The sequence below is a fragment of the Ornithodoros turicata genome, chromosome 10 (assembly GCF_037126465.1).
Source record: "Ornithodoros turicata isolate Travis chromosome 10, ASM3712646v1, whole genome shotgun sequence".
In the NCBI taxonomy this organism is placed as follows: Eukaryota; Metazoa; Arthropoda; class Arachnida; order Ixodida; family Argasidae; genus Ornithodoros; species Ornithodoros turicata.
Window position 1 is genome coordinate 28,966,537 of NC_088210.1, and position 14,521 is coordinate 28,981,057.

The window sequence follows — 14,521 nt, forward strand, 5'->3', positions numbered from 1 at the left end:
TTACACAATTGTTGTGAGACATAGAACGAAGTGCTATGAAGTGCATATTTAAAAATAGAATTTTAATTGAATTGAATGTTGCACGAACACCTTCGTATACCCATGGAGCCCTCGAGAATTTGGATTCCTGTCAGTTTTCTTTCATTACAATCCGTAGTCTGCAAAGTCTAGCTTGTGGAGCCATAACTGCACAATTTGCACACTGTCAAAAGACCTATCCGGCTACTTGAATGCAATCAAAAAGCACTTTTGGGAAATGAATACTGAATGCACAATCAGAGTGTTCTATTCACATATGTGGTACTTCAACAATTCCCAGGGACCTTGAGTAAACAATACAGTAAACTTTGTGTTCTGAGATCAAAATCACAGCCTGTGTACTTCTATTCGAGTCATAATATGAATGTACTACTTGTGTCTGCAACATCAATACAAAAATGTCATTCCACACTGCAATGCAATATAATGCAAGGAAAGAACAGACTTTTATTTTCTTTCCAGATCACTGGTCATTTTGGCATTCTATATCTTTGTACATCACTGCAGCACACCAAGGTTTCTGTCCATGGTTTTGATTGCAAAAATGATAGATAAATCTTAGACGACGCAAGAGGCGCAGCTCCTGGCTTCCAGGCCAGGAGATATTAACAGTCATTGTTCAAAGTAACAGAACAAACATCATCAAAAATTAGAGGGAATGTTTATCGGGTGTTGCACTTCCCAGAAAAAAAAAAAAAGCAAGTGGCAATGGGTGGGCATTCCAATATGCACTCTTCACGCACAACAAAATTAAACCTTGTGTCCTTTTGCGTAAACTCTCAATCGATCTCACAATTCAATATCACCCTTTCTCCTCCAGTTGGCGTGGAGACACGAAGTGTCATCTGATGTCGCAGCGCGAAAGGAAAAGTCCTACGTATTCAGCTTAATGTCTCGAAAATATGATGCGAACAACACAAAAGGTGAATCACTGTCAGTCACATCACTTTCAACTGAACTTTCGTTCACTCCTTTCCAGAGGTTCACATGGCACTGACACAGCCAAGGAGCTCGGCACGCTGACAAGATTCTTCAACAGTAGGACGAGAAACGAACATGACAGATGAAGGACTCAGGATGACAAGTTGAAAACTTAAGGTAGTTGCCACTGCTCTCCTCATCAGTAGATGACTTCATACACCGTCGCCTTCTTGTCACCCGACCCAGTCACAATGTATTTGTCGTCGGATGAGATGTCACAGCTCAGCACTGATGAGGATTCTTTTGACTGTAAAAGAGGTTAGATCAGCACGGCTCAGACTACAAATCGATTCCGCAGTTCAAATGGCTAATGTTGCAACATTTTTGTAATGCAGCGAAATATCAAGCTCTGGATGATGACTTTCCTGCACGGCACCATTCGCCATTTCATTTTTACTTTCACGCGCGATCGGTAGTGCCCTACTTGTTGGAAGGAAAAAAAAAAGCTATTAGAAGGTTATGAAAAGGGCCCCCAAGTGCTTTGAGGCCCCAAAGTTGTCGACCTCGCGTCGTATCACGCCACCTCCTAGGATTTGTTTTTACCAGATTTGGAAACCAATGTCGCGGGTAGCTGCAAACTGGATGCTCAGAAAGGTGGAGTCCTTAGTGCTACGTCAGTGGATGCTTAACATTACATTGCACATCTCTGATAATGTGCAGATCATTGACATTTACGTTCTGCTGCAAAGGTTCTCTTTAGATGTAATGTTTGAAGACATCATGCTGATTCCTGCACCGAAGATGCCTATATTTCTTTCTTTTTTTTTTCCTACCTGGAAAATGCTTGCTCCATACGGTGTCCTCCAGGCATTTAGCAGGTTGTCTTTGCCAGTGCTGACAAACCACTTGCCACAAGAGGCAAATTTAAGTGACAATACACAGCTTTCATGCAAGTGCAGCTGATACTTGTCAGGCTTGCTGCAATGCAGCACCTCAACATTACTGCTTTCCATCCTGCAAGCAAAACAACAGAACTGTCATGTAGGTGCGCCGAGAAAAGTGGCATCAGAGTTCATCACTGCATTCAGAATACCTACCCAACAGCCAGCCATTCGCCTGTAGGACAGTAACCCAGAGAGAAGATCTGGGAAGTGAAGTCGTGCTGTTGCAATTGCCTGCCCTGCAAAACATGAAGTCGAAGATGTTACACCATGTTTGACATTCCAGCTGAACATGTCAAATCAATAATGACGATGTGCATCTCTCGCTCTACATTACTTCGAATTACTTTGATCAAACCATTAGAAAAACTATACAGGCACTCTTACTTCTCTGAGGTCCCAAGAGCGAACCGTGTTATCCAGACCTCCTGTCCATAGCTTCGTTCCGTCACTTGATATATCGATACAGCTAGCGCCATCCGTGTGTCCCTGGAACTGCCTGCAAGTATAGTTCATGTAGGCAGTGAGTGAATGATAGAAGTTTACGTACGTACCAAACAAAGGAAACAACAACAACAAAGCTTTAGGATGCTTTTGAGACATCCAGTGCAGCATGATATACACAGTGAATTTGAAAATTAAATGTACATACAGAGTTACGCAATTAGTATAAGTTTTATTAAAAGTACGGGAAAGTGAAGAAGGTCGTGCCAGAAATGGATTTTCTCCTTTTGTCAGTGACACATGCAAGCAATCCTAGGGCCTGTTACAAGAAAGCAAATGTGAGCAAATATAGAGGGGCCCGAGTACGGAGCTGGAGAATCTTGAAATTTCCTCCTCTGTGTAGAAACAGTACATACTTTCATCCCTTACAACCATGACTCCGGACATGGCATGGTCGAACGACTTCTATAGTTCCTGTTACTATTTGATGCTCTCAGGCTTTGTCGTGTCCTGTTGTTTTGCTATATATGCTTTCCTCTAAGACTCATGCTGAAAACATTCTCAAGTTGTGTCTCAAATTTAGCTAAAGGGATTTGTGGCGCAGAACCACTTTTCTATGCGTGCGGAAATGGCACTGCCAGATGTTCATCCCGTGCAGTGTGTTGGTTTGTAGGCATTGGTTTGAGTACTTTTTATCGACAATATTTTTTGGGAATCTTTCACATTCGGCAATCTAGTACAGCGCAACAACAAAGGTACACATCCAAAACTTGTTTAGTGCTGCCTCTAAGGGGGGGTACTAAGCAGGTATACAGGGAGCACTTTGTTGCTGTTGTTGTTGTTGTGCTACATTGGCGACGGTGAACATAAAAAAGTGCACAATGCCTCCAAACTGAGACAATATTCACTGCACTCTTGATTGTCAAGGGGTACTATGAGACATACTCCTCGGAAAGTTCTAACGTTCGACCATAAAGCTTCCCAGAACTCGAGAACACCCTGATCACGTGGCTCAACAGGACGACGGCAGCAAATGTGCCAGTAAACGGAATAATCTCAAGGGACCAGGCACACAAGGCAGACAAGCTGGGTTGTGAGGATTTTAAGTGCAGCAACACATGCCACACCCTCATGTCCCTGACGTATCACAATTGGAGGTTTCGTATGCTACACCCAATCCACAATGCAATCCAATCCAATTCCTTCGAGATGGAGTGGTTTGCCATCGAGACTGTGTAGTTACCTTCTGGATTTAGTAAGCGCAAAGCTCTCCTTTCGGTACCGGAAGAGTGTCTCATAAGACATTATGGTTTCATCCGCCCCCCAGTGAAAAGGTGTGATCTATTGTTTAGGAGCACCGATATCCCATCTTGTTCTCTCCTCCAGCGACACATATGAAGCCAATGTCTCGCTGCGTGAACACAGCGGGGATGAGCATTTGCACACTAATGCAAAATCAACTTTCTTTTTTTCAGTTGTTGCAGACGCCAGTTTCTGCTGGACACTGTCGTCTTGGATGTGGATCCCTGCCGCACCAAATACACGTAGTATTGCTTCTGCAGTTCTCCGAGCTCGCTGCTTCGGTGTTGTCGAGGCCGTGTCGAATAATGTGGTCAATGTTAGGGTAGGTCAATGCAAGGAAGATTGGAGATGGCGATCAATGTTAGAGTGCTTTTCCGAGACCCAGTCTAAAACGAGCCTAGGTGCGAAATACTGTTCCAATTTTTCCAGCACCTTTGTGATGTTCATTGCTTACTCTGAGCTGAGCTTCAACATTTTGGAGGATGTCTTCAGCTTGTTGGCCCATCACGTAGAAGAGCGAGGCCAACAGAAATCTAAAAAATCTTCGCTTCCAAGCTGGCCACTCCAGAGCACCGCAAAGAGCTGGGCTGGCCTGAAAACCCAAGCCCGGCCCAGCATGCGGGTCGAAATCGAACCTCAGAGTCGTTTTGACTGCAGGCTCAGGTTGGGTCCGAGAGTCCTCAGGTCTGAGTCGGACCAAGCTCTTGTGAGCCATTCTTTCACATTATTTAATCCTCAACATACGTTTTGAAAACAAAGCAACAAAGTGCCTGAGCCTTTCCTCCGTATTTCCGCTAAAATGCTACACTGTCATACCTGACATTTACAGATTCACTGGAGTTGGGTAGGATTGAAACTTGAGGTAGTTAGTACATACTTCGAGGTGCAACGGCGCATGGGAGTTTCCACAGTCGTAGTAACCCACAATTTACGAAGAGTAGACTCATTGATCCCACTTATGGCAACTTGCTGTGAACTTGACTCCGCGGAGGAACAAACGACCAAGCGGAGCTGCTCAAAGAAGACTTTACTGTACGAGTACCAACTGCAGACTGCCTCGGCTGACTAATCCCGCCACGAGAGATAGGCAGGCAGCGAACATGAGAAGCAAAGTGTGATTCCCAAGCTCACCGTGCGAAAACGATTCATCTGCCTCGGCTCGCATACCAGATACTTCACAACTGTGAATAACATGTCGCGTCCTTTGAAGAGTAAGTCACGCTGGAGAACACGCAGTAAACCTGTGCCTGAACTACTGCGGAGGAGATCTTTCTCAACACAAACTGTGCCAACGCTGCCGACAGCGATCTAATGGACTTGTAAGTCATCTCAAACGAATGGTGACTTGTGACACGAATTACGGCGTGTCGCAGACTAAGGTATAAGTGACTAACTCAAAGCCTAGTGCCCTTGTACACTTCTCCTTGGTCAATAAAGGCACAATTCTAACCAAAATTTCCGGAAAAAGAAACAAGGTAGCAAGTTCAGACCATACCATATTCCATTTCATGCGTACATTATGCTTGCAGCGCAACATATAGTTGCCTAGCAATTTTTCGGACTGCCCTAACTGGAAAGAATCCTAAGGAGACTGCGTGCCACATCTCCCCGCAGATGGGGAAATGTGACATGTGACACGGGTTAAGTGTGGGAGAAGTAATGTGACATGTTACACATTATTCTACACGCTAAACCAACGGAAACACAGAGACGCTGGGCACCACCATTTGTTATGGGCAAACGATGGGGTCATCGAGGAGCGGGCATTACGCAGCACTGCACCAGTGTTATGCAGGTGAGGGTTCATGCGAAGAGGTTGCCTGCCCACAACAAATGGCGACAGGAGAACTTCCGGCTTCTCTCAGCATTACGTCACTCAGTCTGCTTAAAATTCTTTCCTCCATGGTGCGCAGTGATGAAATGTTGCTCGGTGAAGTACAAGCAGACAGGACCACATATAAAAAAATGGAAGAGCGTTCATAGACAAAACACGGACAAGTTTTTCCAGCCACTGAACCGAATAAAGTTTTTTTTTTGGTTGCTCGGTTATTCTGATTTTTGCGCTATCCCCATCATGCGCCAAAAATCGGTCGTGTGGCTGTCGGTTGGTTGGTTTTAAGAAAAAGTAAAATGGAGATTTTGGCTTCACTAGTGGCTTCACTTGGCTTAGCAGGCTAACTCTCCTGTATTTGGACATTGTGGGCCACAGACTTTTAGGGAGCATGACAATTGGAGAATGTACGGCAAAGTGCTTCCCCCAATAACTTATTGCTGCCATTTGCTATAAATGTCCGGTCCTCATATGCTTCACCTGGAGTTATAGTGGATTTGAGATGTTTACCTGACCAGGGTCTGGTTCTGCAGGTCCCAGACGGCGATGTTACCATCACTACAGCAGCTAAAGCAGACCTTGGAGTCGGGGCTGATGGCCAGCGCATAGCAAGCTGGAGCACTTGACGTCAGCTCTGCTTTGATGCGGGGCGTTGGCTACAGGAACAATTCTTCTCATCAGATACAGTTAGAGATGTCTAGGATTAACAGTGATCATGGCATAACAAAATTTGAATTCAGCATCCAAGGCAGATCACGTTATATACCTTTCTAACCTTTGATTTTTATGTGTGGCAATTGTAACTGCCAAACCTTGTTCAAAATGACTGTCCCTTGCTGTTTTACCACAATATTCCTAAGGTAAGGTGATGCTCAGTAGGCATGTCGTTTGAAGACATTTCAGAATCATATGTGGCAGCAAGCTGTCATTTTTGTTCTTAATTAAAATGTTATGCTGTGTACATACAATTGTATTATTCATTATTGATTCAGCTAACCATGGGTTTAAATAAGTAATGTGTGTTGCATGACTGCTTTTGCTTACTGCTTGGTCATTTGGCGATGTTTCTTCCATCATGCTACGCACACTATTCTGTGGTGTGTAAGATCGATTTTTATTGCCTATAGTTTGTTAATTTCAAACAAATAAAGAAAATGATGTGCTTCACAGTATGTGCATTGTGAGTGACCTCAGTAAAACAGACCCCATAAAAAAAAAAAAAAAAAGGACAATGTGGTGCACTTACAGCTGCCAGGTCCCAGATGGATATGGTGCTGGCCTCGCCACCAACAATCAATGTCCGGCCATCAGGCAGCAGCTTACATGACCTAATGTAGTTGTCGCGTTGCTGAAACGAAACAAATTGTTACGGCGAATGAGACCAACGTGGAAGCTGAATGCGGATGAGGCAAACTCCGCGACTGTTGCTTCTATGCGACAATACCACGTTGCTGACTCATTCACAGCGCACCCGCACGTGCGCCAAGCTTATTGTGTTCTAGTGTGAGCTCAGCATTGATTGCCGATAGATTTATAGAGATGATGATTTAACATCTGGTCTTCCTGGGACGAAATCAGAATCTCTCCATTGTAGCAGAACAGCAAAGTGGTACGGGGAAAACTTGGAATACTACGGGTCTTCCCGGCAATTTTAATCCAAGTGCCAGCTAAATTAATCTACGTGCCATGCAAACTTTATGGGGCATGGATTAATTTAGCTGGCACTTGGATTAAAATCGCCGGGAAAACCTGTAGGCCCATGCCATCCATGTTTGTGCTCATGTATCGGTGTCATGCTCCAGTGTTGCATGACATTCAATGATAAGTGCTTTGTGACACAATGTTGAGCACAGATTAATTGCGATGTTGACACACGTGGGACAAAAATTGCTCAGAGAAAGCGCAAATTTTCAACAGCTTGGTGCGAGCAAAGTGTTGGTAATAGCATAAAACAATCAGGTGATCACCATAAAGGGCGAAACTGACAAGGGGATGATGGCAAACCTATTCAGCATACTGAATGATACATAAGGTGAGTGACAATTTTCGGCCCAATGAACTTCATAAAATGTCAGCTTGGCCAAGCAGTATCATATTAAAAGCACTCAAATACAGACAGGGGACGACACACGTACAGGTTGCACACTAACAACGTTTATTGACAAGATAATTTATCACGAGTATAATTTATTGGCACGATCGGGAACGCTCTCTGCACATGTTCGGAACTGCGGGTGTGATACCATGTTTTGTGATAGCAGAGAACGTGAAATCTTGGAAGCTTTCTTGATAGGGGAGAGGGAGGGGGTAGGTGCGTCTGCAACGCCTCGATTGGATTGTTGGAAAGGAAGTTTTTGAAGGGTTTTAAGCAGCGTGTCTCTCGTCAATAAATGTTGTTGTTGTTAGTGCGGTACCTGTGCGAATATCATCCTCTGTCTGTATTTTAGCGATTTTAATACGAGCCAATGAACTTCACTGAAATCTCCCCCAGAAAATAGTACGGTAGACTTCCGTTAATACGACTTCCGATCATTCGTTTTTTCGCTTGATTCGATTGAGTTTGAAGGTCCTGTCAAATGCCAATATGTTCCAATTGATTAAAAAGTTTTTTTTATTTCGAACGTGAAAACAGTGCCTGTTATATAATTAGATTGATGCGTCTGCATATCAAGAACACACGTCGGCCACTACACATAGCAACAGAGAAGTTTACCCTAAAGCTCTGGTGGCTACTGAACAGTACAGATAATATCCATTTCGTGGGGGTAATGGGGTTTTTAGATCGCCAATGCATGCTGGCAGTGCATCAGCAAAGCCAATGGCAAGCGCGCCACTTCGTCACGGGCGAGGAGGAAACGTCTTCTTTCTTGTTTTTTTCTCTCTGTTTTATGTTCCATGTTTCAGGGGAATTTCATCATGCGGAATCCATCAGGGATCCATGGAACACTATGTGTCATATGAAGACAACGCCGAAAGGGAGTTCCATTGACCTCCTTCATTTTTTTTTTTGCCAATTCTTTGATTCGAGCTTCGGACGATTAGATCAAATTGCGCGTTCCCGTCAGGATCGAATTAACGTAAGTTTACCGTACGCACAATCTGGCCAGGTGGTGTAACTTTACCTCAGAAGGACTTACCAAGCAGTCCAACTGTGACACGGGACTTTTGCTGCCAGGCTGACTGATATCCCATACCTTGACACAGCCCTGAAAAAAAAAAAAAGCGTCGTTTGAACGTGGGTCTTTATGGGACGCAGCCGAACAAATAAAATGGACGCTGTAACAAGCTATACTGACATACAGACTTCTTCAAACATGTTACCCATTCATTTCATTCAGGCAATATACACATTCATTTTTTTATTTTTGGGTGATTCACTGTGCCGGCAAGCGGTATGCAACTTTCCTTGTTGCGGAAATATTCCTCGAAAATATAATGTGTCATTTATGAAGGTGAAACAATAGGAAAGCATTAACAAAGGTGAATGAAGCACATGATTCCCTTTCTGACCTGCACCGCGCAAAATCTGCCAACGACGAATGTCATAAATGTGTAGGAGCACTGATCACAATCAGCGGTCGTTGTAACTTTGTTTACACATGTGGAGTGACTGTGCCGATACCACTAGGTTTGGCATCGGCAGACAATCTACCTGGCTAGCTTGGTAGAATGAATGCAACCGTCCTTTTAAAACAGTACTAAATAGCAGTGATGGCCAGTAGTTAACTACATGTAGTTAAACTACCTGATTGTAGTTAAAAAGTAGTTATCAACTACTTGCAGAAATGTAGTGGCAACTACTAGTTAAACTACTATTTTAAGTAGTTAACTACAGTAGTTAGGTTACTGAAGGCGCCAACTACTTCTGATTTTGCCGCGAGCTTTACGGCACGATTGTGCTTCCGACTTTTACCTTGAGCTACTTGTTTGATGAGAACGGAGGTGCAGAGCAATTGTGTCGTGCATGTGTACTAAATCTTCACTTTTAATGCTTGTCTAGTGAAGCCTCATTTGCTGCGAAATAATTCTGCAACTTAGTTTATCGCGTAGGCACAGAGAGAATCCCGCCGCAAGCTTTGTATTTGACGATCGTAGCAATGGCTTGAGCCAAAGTTTATTACTGCTTGTGAATCATATTTAGGTGTCCAAGAACACTGCAAGGGATTGATGTTGGTGGACAACGTTAAGTAGTTATAGATGTAGTTAAACTACATTGCAGTAGTTAAAAAAGTAGTTTTAACTACTCCCCTGAAAAGTAGTTGAACTACTAGTTAAACTACTCAATCACAAAGTAGTTAGTAGTTATAGTTAAACTACTGTAGAAGTAGTTAGCGGCCATCACTGCTAAATAGTAACATAGACATAGGAAAATCGTGTGTAATGATTATTTTTGATGATAAGATTGTGATACATCGTAAGATTTATTTGTGCATTCTTGATATTTGCAGGTTTTGTTGCAGTCTTGATGGAGGTGTTTCTACACTTTCTACTGATTTTTTGTACCCTACTATCCTTATTATGAACACGTTTATTCTTTACTTAATGTGCTTTGTTGTACAACTAGACTAACAGTGTCCTGAGAGGTATCTTCAAGCTTCATGTGACAGAGAGATTAGAGCTTATCTCCCGCTGCAATTCTCTATTTGCTTGTATGTGGTAAGCATACAATCCTCTAGATAGTGACATCCTGTTCCCTGTGCCACATGGCAGTATTGTTGCTGCTTGCAAACTCTTTCGCGTAGCTGATGTGATCTGACATCATGCGAGTTTACACGATTTCACATAGCTAAACCAGCACTAAGCTAAGCTAAGCTAAGCAAGCGAAAGCCCTTAAACTACGCTATATTTAACCTATCACGAGCCGTCATGTTGCCGTGAGAAGGTACTGGGGTACAGTAGGGGGAGGGATAACTCACCTTTCCTCCAGTGTATACGTATTTAGTTGGGTTACTGATGGTAACAGCGCACACGACTTCACCGTGGCTCAGAGTGTTTATCTGTCGTGCATGCCTTGGAATACCCGCTCCGATGAGCGCATCCGGAGGGAAAGGCACGGGTTGCATTTGGCCCTCTGCACTCACGTGGAATGAATATGCCCTACAAAACAGAGCACAGGTCATCAAACACCTGGTGACAACACTGATGTGTTATCAAAAATATTTTTTTTTAAAATAAAATAAACACAGTGGTGCAGCAACGGCTTTGCAGGTAGCAACGTTGGTTAAACAGTCAAGAGTGAACGATAGTATGAGGTATGAAGAGCCTGAAGATTTTGGGAAACATTTTTTTCTAAATTCGGCGGGTAAAAATATAGGGAAAATAAACGTGTGCACTAAATTCATGCGAATTCGGGTGAAAAAACTTCCAGTATGCTAAATTCGGGAAGAAATCAGGTTCAGTTACTCAAACTAACTGTAGTGGTTTGGTACAGCGGTAATGTAACTGCATTTTCTGCCAAACAAGTAAGTTAGTGCATTCCTACAGACATCCCAGTGAGGGCAATTTGCCGGGTAAAAATCGGGTTTCACCCTAAAGAGGCAACCTTCAATTCGGAGTGCAAATTCGGGGAGGAATCGGGGAAGACTCAACTTAAGGCTTTATGAATAAGGGTACTTTGAGGTCTGCTGCTGTACTTCTTTGCTTCATTAGACACCAGAGTTTCTTCAGCGTTCATCTGCAGTATCAAGCCTTGCTGCTCAAACACAGCTGCTTCCTATTACACTCGACGACCGATATTTCGGACTCCAAAAATTCGGACTTTGCAATTTTTTTTTATAAAACTCTCAGCACCGTCAAACGCCCCATAGAGCCAATGTATTTCCGCTTCCAATATTTCAGGCCGTGTTTCGGACGGACTGCCTGGATTTTCGTACCCATTTCGCTCCGAGCATGCCTATTCTTTCGGACCTTTTGTCTTCCAAGAGTCAAAACAGACACACCACAGTACATTTCGGGACTTAATATTTCGGACGTTGCCTCTCCGTTTGAGACGCATTCCAAAAATTTAGGATAGCTGATGACAGTGGCAGCGACGAAGAGGTTACCGCTGCGCCCACATCAACCGTTGCAATCCTTACGGCCGTTACTACGCTGATAGAAAGGTATCAGGAAGAGGCTACGCTAGCAGAAATCCGCCACGATGTGTTATCTCCTGTGTCCGCGCGGCGAAGCAAACTCGTGTCGACAGTTATTTTACAGCCAGTGTGAGTAGTCAAAGAAAGTCTATTTTTGAAACATTGCAGATTTAAGCCTTTGTCTAAAAATTTGGGCTGCTCGATAATTCGGACCGAATTTGTGGCGCCTTCAAGTCCGAAAAATCGGTCGGCGATCATATGCTTGCTACGATGTGTGTGACAGTACTTTCGGGATACTCCATTAAATTTAATGGCTCCTCTTTAATGGCTTTAATGGCTACTTACGGTTTCCCTCCAGGAATTGATCCAAACCCCGGACCCCTCATGGATGGATGAGGATCATAACCCACCTGCAACAAACAAGGGCTCGTTACAGGCAACAGCCTTAATAGATATCACTGGTGAGCATTATCACCTGCCTGCGTGCAGCATCACTGCACATGATAGAGAAAGGCAGACAGCAACTTCCAGATTTGACGTGCACTTTATGTATTCAACAAACACGTGTCAGCGTAGAAGTAGGCAGTAGGTATAACGCATGAACAAAGTGTTGTCAACAAGCATGTTAGCTCCACGGAAGTATGGCAGATCGGTCAATCACAAAATCCTACGATTTTAATGAATTCAATTGTAGATGGAGGAAAATTTCCTCGAGTCCAAAAGCATAAAGGAACATAGAACATACATAAAGCCCCTGTTCATGGAGTTATCACTACATTTTCAGAGCTGTTTATCTCATCCAAAAACGAGTATGTTCGTATTTTCTATGAATGCCATTCAGTCCCACGTTGTGCTATGGGGATAGTCATCCTTTCTTCAACATTCCAAGTGTTAACGTTTATTTCCCTAAAGGTGGAGAAGTTGGCTTCCTCTGTTACAGCTGCACATACCTTTGATGTGTTCGGAATGAAATGTGTTCTTAGTCACCTTTGGTAGCTTAGAATCCCAAGCCATATATATCAATGAATATTATTTCAATTTCATCAATTTTTGGGTATGCATATTCTATCCCTGCGTACACTGTAAGTTGCAAAATATAGCACACTATCAGATTTGTCGTCGCCCTGTGACCTGCGACAGAACACTCACCAAGCCTCGTGAATAAGAGTTGAGAGCAGGCGAGATGCTATTGTGCAGCATGCCCTGGGAATACGCGGACGAACTTAGGTCCGCAGGCATCCCGTGAGCTCCTGGGGCTCCTCCATGCAGTGGGTATGGGTATGGGGGACCTTTAAAACAATCAGTAAAGCAAATGTTTACTAACACAAATAGGTACACCACTTTTCGGACTTGATGCACTGGCTAAATGGGAGACGTTCTATTACTCAACTCGTGTTGTTCACAATAGGACTGTGTTATATCAAAATGAGCTCACCCAAGGAAGGACCCTTTGCTCCAGACTTGAGACCCGATGAGCCTGCCGCGCTTCCGCCAGAACTCGTGGGGGTGACAGACTTTGGAACAGGAGTGGTAGACTTCTCACTGTCCTTGTGCTTGGAAGATGGTGTACTTGCATTTGAAGACACACTGCTATGAGGCGAGTGTGCATTGCCGTGGTCTTTTTTTAGGGATTTGTCGTTGCCATTTTCTCTCGGGGAAATTGTCCCGTTTGGGGGGCCTACAGAGTCCTGCAATGTAAAGAGTCCTGAACTTAGGCCCAGGCTTTAAGCAGGGGTGACATATGCATATGCTTGGGTTCACTTCACATGTTCGAGCCAAATGAACGGGTGGGAAAATTCGTACCTCGTTTGCAACATCCACCACAAGCTCTTGGTCACTCTTCTCTCCGTCACTGTCCTGAAATGATATTTGTACCTGACATCAGTACAAAGAGGAGGAATTAATAAACAGAGTATAATGCAAACATAAGCATGAGTATGCCATGAGGCACAAATACGTAAGAAAACAGAGTACACTGTACAAATAGTAACAAATATCATCTTGCAAAGACGTGCAGTGTAGACAGCAGTGGGTTATGTGTGCTTATACACATAGTGAAGAAATTCTTAATTTTTTTTTTTAATTATAATATTATGCATTCAGCACAAGTGAACATGCCACCATCTATCTGTACACTAGTGTTAGCTATCTGTACACTAGTAGATACATTATTCTTTGTGCAACCACAGCAGTAAAATTCTGCTATTAAAAAAAAATCAGATTGCTTACCTTCTCCTCCTTTTTTCGTTTTTTGAGGTCATGTTCTATGTCGGGTGAACGTGTCCGAAATTTTTCCCTTTCTCCTGGAGAGATGGAATTCCTCTGCAAGTACAGTTGCACAAACTATTGAAGGTTCAGAAAGGCAAATAAAATTGCAGATGCAATTAAAAAGGCCACTGACAGGTGTACAACCTCAATTTGCACATGGAAGAAACAGCAATGCAAGACATTCCAGCAACTGGTGAAAAGGCTACAAGGAGACCAGGTGGTCAGGAGGCAGAACATAATCACTCAGCCAAACCCCACTGGTTTTGCTTTCTTGGCCTTCTCCAAACTAACAAAAAGCACCTTGTTCACTACCACGAAAAAAGGAAGGGCTACTGCCATTTTAGAAGAATGAAGGATGAGGCAACAACCCCAACTGACTGTCTAAAGCCCTCCAAAGTGGTGGGGGGAGGGGAGCAGTTTTCATGAAAATCCTCTTGCACCCAACTGGGGAGGGAACAGAGCACCAAATCCCTCTAACACCCTATATATAATCCCCTTTCTCCCTAATCCTCCCCTCTCAAGGGATGGGACAATAGAGGGTAGGGAGAAAAGAAGCTCATTCCCCATCTGCTTTTGTCCTCCACCCCCCCCCCCCCCCCTGTACTTTTGTACCATGAAAAGTGGCCAGGAATATAGTGGTTTAGAGAGTGTGGGAAAGGGAAATGAAAGGAGATAGCCATGGGGGGATCCCACAATTACAA

At 43.6% G+C, this 14,521-nt stretch overlaps 1 protein-coding gene across 11 annotated transcripts in view; it reads right to left on the reverse strand.

Annotated features, from left to right (window-relative positions):
* Positions 1-463: 463 nt before the first annotated feature.
* The window catches only part of LOC135369794 (transducin-like enhancer protein 4), a 42,029-nt gene continuing 27,971 nt past the window's right edge, over positions 464-14,521 (reverse strand). For 5 of the 11 annotated variants that reach the window (XM_064603319.1, XM_064603315.1, XM_064603314.1 and 2 more), the window contains 13 exons: positions 13,782-13,874; positions 13,356-13,427; positions 12,988-13,240; positions 12,702-12,841; positions 11,898-11,962; positions 10,395-10,575; positions 8,601-8,684; positions 6,725-6,826; positions 5,989-6,134; positions 2,289-2,400; positions 2,058-2,140; positions 1,794-1,974; positions 464-1,267 (listed from right to left, as the gene is read on the reverse strand). In XM_064603319.1, the coding sequence (XP_064459389.1) occupies positions 1,160-1,267; positions 1,794-1,974; positions 2,058-2,140; positions 2,289-2,400; positions 5,989-6,134; positions 6,725-6,826; positions 8,601-8,684; positions 10,395-10,575; positions 11,898-11,962; positions 12,702-12,841; positions 12,988-13,240; positions 13,356-13,427; positions 13,782-13,874 (1,620 nt within the window). In that variant the 3' untranslated portion in view covers positions 464-1,159. Of the gene's footprint in view, positions 1,268-1,793; positions 1,975-2,053; positions 2,141-2,288; positions 2,401-5,988; positions 6,135-6,724; positions 6,827-8,600; positions 8,685-10,394; positions 10,576-11,897; positions 11,963-12,701; positions 12,842-12,987; positions 13,241-13,355; positions 13,428-13,781; positions 13,875-14,521 lie in introns of those variants that run through there. The other 6 variants (XM_064603324.1, XM_064603323.1, XM_064603321.1 and 3 more) reach the window with 4 other exon arrangements.